The sequence below is a fragment of the Clupea harengus genome, chromosome 18 (assembly GCF_900700415.2).
Source record: "Clupea harengus chromosome 18, Ch_v2.0.2, whole genome shotgun sequence".
Lineage (NCBI taxonomy): Eukaryota > Metazoa > Chordata > Actinopteri > Clupeiformes > Clupeidae > Clupea > Clupea harengus.
Genome location: NC_045169.1, coordinates 8,769,058 through 8,774,057, shown reverse-complemented (window position 1 = coordinate 8,774,057; position 5,000 = coordinate 8,769,058). Strand labels below are relative to the sequence as shown.

Below are 5,000 nucleotides of genomic sequence, written 5' to 3'. Positions count from 1 at the left end.
ACACGTACACAACATTTTTGACTCGCTACTTCCTCCTTCCTTTCTCACTCTCTGCTCTTGATTTCCTTATCTCGCTGTCCCTCCTTCCGTCTCCTAATCTCTCGTTCTCTATCTCCCACTCTATCTCTCCCCCTCCCCTCTCTCTAGGCTGCAAGAAACTGCTTAGTGAACGACTCATTCGTAGTGAAGGTGTCCGATTTTGGGATGGCAAGGTATGGCGCAACTACTACGATGACCCAATAACGTTACACAACATACACAGGATCTAACTAGCTTTGCAGTCTTTTTACAACTGCTTACACACATTTTCTGAAACTAGGAAAGTCTACACCATTTATGATGCAGAGGGTTGTACAGACACAAACACACACACACACACACACACACACACACACACACACACACACACACACACACACACACACACACACACTCACACACACCTGCCTTATCAGGTTTACCTAACAGTAAAATGTCCTCCACTGTGCAATGTATATGTGTATACTATGAATATGGAACATGTGTGAGACCTACTGCAGGCTATGTACAGTCTGTGTTCTGACTCTGTAATATCAATCCCTGTGAATGTGTGTGTGTGTGTGTGTGTGTGTGTGTGTGTGTGTGTGTGTGTGTGTGTAGGTATGTCCTCGACGACCAGTACACCAGCTCCATGGGCTCTAAGTTCCCAGTGAAGTGGTCTCCCCCAGAGGTCTTCAACTTCTGCAAGTACAGCAGCAAGTCTGACGTCTGGTCTTACGGTGAGCTGAACACACACACACACACACACACACACACACACACACACACACACACACACACACACACACACACACACACACACACTCACACTCACACTCACACACACAGTCACCCCTCCATCTACCAGTACTGGCATCCATTCAATCCTTTTGTCAGCACACACAGCCATCGATCCTTTGCCCTCCCTCTGTTAGTCTCATCTCTCCATTTTCCACTCGTTTGTTCATCTGTCCATCGGTTTCTCACCTCCGTCACAGAGGCCCACACAAGTGTGTCAGAACCCAAAAGCCCAATCTTGTCACACATGTCTCTCTATCCATGTCCATATCTGTATCCAAATCAGGATATAAATGAGCTTTCTTCTGAACTAATCTGTGTGTGTGTGTGTGCGTGTGTTATATGTGTGTTTGTGTTTATGTGTTGACGCGCGTGTGTGTGTGTGTTATATGTGTGTGTTTGTGTTTATGTGTTGGCGCGCGTGTGTGTGTGGATGGGTGCTAGGTGTGTTGATGTGGGAGGTATTCACAGCGGGGAAGATGCCTTTTGAACAGAGCCAGAACCACGAGGTCGTTCTCATGGTGACCAAAGGTCATCGCCTGTACCGACCCAAGATGGCCACGCCCCCCATTTACGAGATCATGGAGGAGTGTTGGAAGGAGGTGAGAACAACTCTCTCGTGTGTGTGTGTGTGTGTGTGTGTGTGAGTGTGTTTGTGTGTGTGCCTGTGACTGGAGAGTGGCTCAGTTTCCACTAGGCAGAGACCTGCCTTGGCACTGCCGCTTGAGTTGAGTCATACGCCTGTGCCGTGTTTACTTAAGTGGCGCACCACCGATATGCAGGGAAATATCCTCCAGTGTGTTTTTGTTTATGCTGAGCCATCTATAGTGTGCTGCGTCTGGTTCACAGTAGGCTAAACCTGAACACGCTCCACACAAATATAAAGCCCTTACATATACACTACCGTTCAAAAGTTTGGGGTCACCCAGACAATTTCGTGTTTTTCATGAAAACTCACACTTTTATTTATCAAATGAGTTGCAAAATGAATAGAAAATATAGTCAAGACATTGACAAGGTTAGAAATAATGATTTTTATTTGAAATATTAATTTTGTTCTTCAAACTTTGCTTTCGTCAAAGAATGTTCCATTTGCAGCAATTACAGCATTGCATACCTTTGGCATTCTAGCTGTTAATTTGTTGAGGTAATCTGTAGAAATTTCACCCCACACTTCCTGAAGCACCTCCCACAAGTTGGATTGGCTTGATGGGCACTTCTTGCATACCATACGGTCAAGCTGCTCCCACAACAGCTCAATGGGGTTGAGATCTGGTGACTGCGCCACTCCATTACACACCAGATGCCTGCTTCTTCCCTAAATAGTTATTGCATAATTTGGAGGTGTGCTTTGGGTCATTGTCCTGTTGTAGGAGGAAATTGGCTCCAATCAAGCGCTGTCCACAGGGTATGGCATGGCGTTGCAAAATGGAGTGATAGCCTTCCTTATTTAAAATCCCTTTTACCTGGTACAAATCTCCCACTTTACCAGCACCAAAGCAGCCCCAGACCACCACATCACCACATTAGCAATGTATAGAGTGTATTTCTGATTAATTTAATGTTATCTTCATTGAAAAAAACTGTGCTTTTCTTTGAAAAATAAGGACATTTCTAAGTGACCCCAAACTTTTGAACGGTAGTGTATGTACACACACGTGTGTGTGTATGTACACACACGTGTGTGTGTGTGTGTGCCTGTGTGTGTGTGTGTGTGTGCCTGTGCCTGTGTGTGTGTAACTGTGCCTGTGCGTGTGACTGTGTGTCTGTGTGTGTGTGTGCCTGTGCCTGTGTGTGTGCGTGTGCCTGTGCCTGTGCCTGTGTGTGCCTGTGTGTGTGCGCGCGTGTGTGTGTGTGTGTGTGTGTGTGCCTGTGCCTGTGCCTGTGCCTGTGTGTGTGTGTGCCTGTGCCCGTGTGTGTGTGTGTGCCTGTGTGTGTGTGTGCCTGTGTGTGCGTGTGCCTGTGTGTGGTTGTATGAAGTCTGTTAATGTCCTGTTTTGCATGTACAGTGTTTCTCAGGGATTAACAGAAGCAAATGTATGTTTGTCTGGTGTCCTAGCAACCTGAGGAACGCCCACCCTTCTCAGACATCTGCCTCATGATCACTGAGGCACTGGAGCACCTTCATCCTGATCAGCCAATGGCTGCCTTGAGCAACTCCCCATGAGGTGGGCCCACCTCTCTCACAGGTCACTGATTGGACAGTGTGAAAGGATTCCCGCCCAGGACTGACCAATGAGAGTCTTGATAAGTCCTACCCGACTGAAAACAGCTATCCTCTGAGCATGTGACTGGACAGAGAAGTACCATGAAAAAGTCATACTTAAGCAACTTCTCCAGGACCCAGCCCCACACAACTGCACACAAACACACCCAACTACACACAAACTACACACAAACACACACAACTACACACAAACACACACAACTACACACAAACTACACACAAACACACACAACTACACACCAACACTTACAACTACACACAAACACACAGAGACTTCATACAGACTTGTTTGCATACAGATTCTCTATGAGCAGTGGTTCACAACGTTCACAAACGATGCAGGGCCACCTCTACATCAGACCTCAGACTACCTAGACTCTGATTGGCTGCTACACTGCCATCCAGGTGGACTTGAAGGTGGATTTAAAGGTGGACTTAAGGGATCTCAGATATTCCTTTTTTTTCAACTGCTTACACACAAAATCTTTGTGTGGCACAATCACATGTCACATTTTGCAAAACTTTACACATACTTTCTAAGACACAACGATCAGACGCTGAACACTGCCATTGAACACTTAAAGCACTGCCCTTCAAAATGCATACATGTACCAGTTCCAAAGGAAGGCGTTGGTTGTGATGTTGATGAGTTGCTGTGATAAGGTCCAAATAGGATGCTGGGTACGGTCACACCATCTCATTTTATATGACCATGTAAAAAAAAAAAAAATGTCTATACTTTTTTCATAGTCTACTATAAAATATTGTGGATGATGTGTTTCCCTACTGATCACTTTGAAATGCTGTTTTGGGAATAGATTGTACTGTGAGATGTCTCTGTTACAGTATTGTAACAGACCTCTGCTGTTTATTTATGAGTTGACTACTGAAATATATTTCAATTTGCTGTAATTAACCTTTTTTCTGGCAAACTATTTTGTATTTTGTACATTCTAGCGCTGAAAATGAAAGGCACACTCCGTGTGTGTGCAACGCAGTGTTTCAGATTGATCACCCTAGCGTGTACTTAATGATTGGAAAAGACAAACATTATGAATAGTTGTGTTCACATTTCACACAAAAATTGGATTTTGAAAAGGCATTATTGAGTTTTGAATGGCAGTGTCTCATTTTGCAGCTAATTTGTAGTGTGAAGCATTTTGTGTGTGCAGTTTTGTGAATTGTGTTAAGAGTTTTGAAAACATGTGTAAGCAGTTGTAAAAAAAACTGTAGTAGTAGCTGTTGAGAGGCTGACAAACAGTCGATATTTTCTTGCAGTCTTTCAGTGTTGCTTTGTGTCATATCCTGTCTCAGATGATAGTTTCTGTCATTTCATCATACAACGGAACCAAACACATTCAGCCAGACTGCTGGTATTCTTGGTAATCTCACCACACTCGCATACCAAGGATGGCTCTCACTCATAAACTCCAAAATCTTGACAGCCAATGACAGCAGGTATTCATTTTTCTCAGTGGTCATTATAAAGAAATATCAGACCTCCGAACGTTGGGGTGGCCCATTCACATCAATGGAAATTTTTTGCAACATTCTGAATAATACAATTTAGTAGATTGCAGAGGAGAATGATGATTTGTCATTGTTTAGATTTTAGATTGTTAAGATTATAAATCACTCATGATGCATTATAGAAATATATTTTTGAAACATGAATCAGTTATAAACTGTGTTCTTTGGATCTAGATTTGTAGCATTTTGAATTTAGTGTACATTCTCTCTCTCTCTCTCTCTCTCTCTTTCTCTCTCTCTCTCTCACACACACACACACACCCTGACTTAACTGGCATGAGCTATGAATGAAAGGGCATACACATGCACACAAGCACACACACACACACCTGACCTTTGATATCTTGATCACCATTCAACAAAACACTCACACACACATGGAGAGGGAGAGTCATGTTGCATGGCAGTGAGAAGTCATTCATCCCTT

General features: G+C 43.7%; 1 protein-coding gene across 1 annotated transcript in view; it reads left to right on the top strand.

Annotated features, from left to right (window-relative positions):
• Window positions 1–5,000, top strand: part of tec (tec protein tyrosine kinase) — a 13,767-nt gene that overhangs the window by 8,346 nt on the left and 421 nt on the right. Inside the window, exons 15-18 of the mRNA XM_031584668.2 lie at window positions 148–212; window positions 640–758; window positions 1,261–1,418; window positions 2,876–5,000. The exon at window positions 2,876–5,000 is cut by the window's right edge and continues 421 nt beyond it. Coding sequence (XP_031440528.1) covers window positions 148–212; window positions 640–758; window positions 1,261–1,418; window positions 2,876–2,983 — 450 coding nt within the window. The 3' untranslated portion in view covers window positions 2,984–5,000. The remainder of the gene's footprint in view (window positions 1–147; window positions 213–639; window positions 759–1,260; window positions 1,419–2,875) is intronic.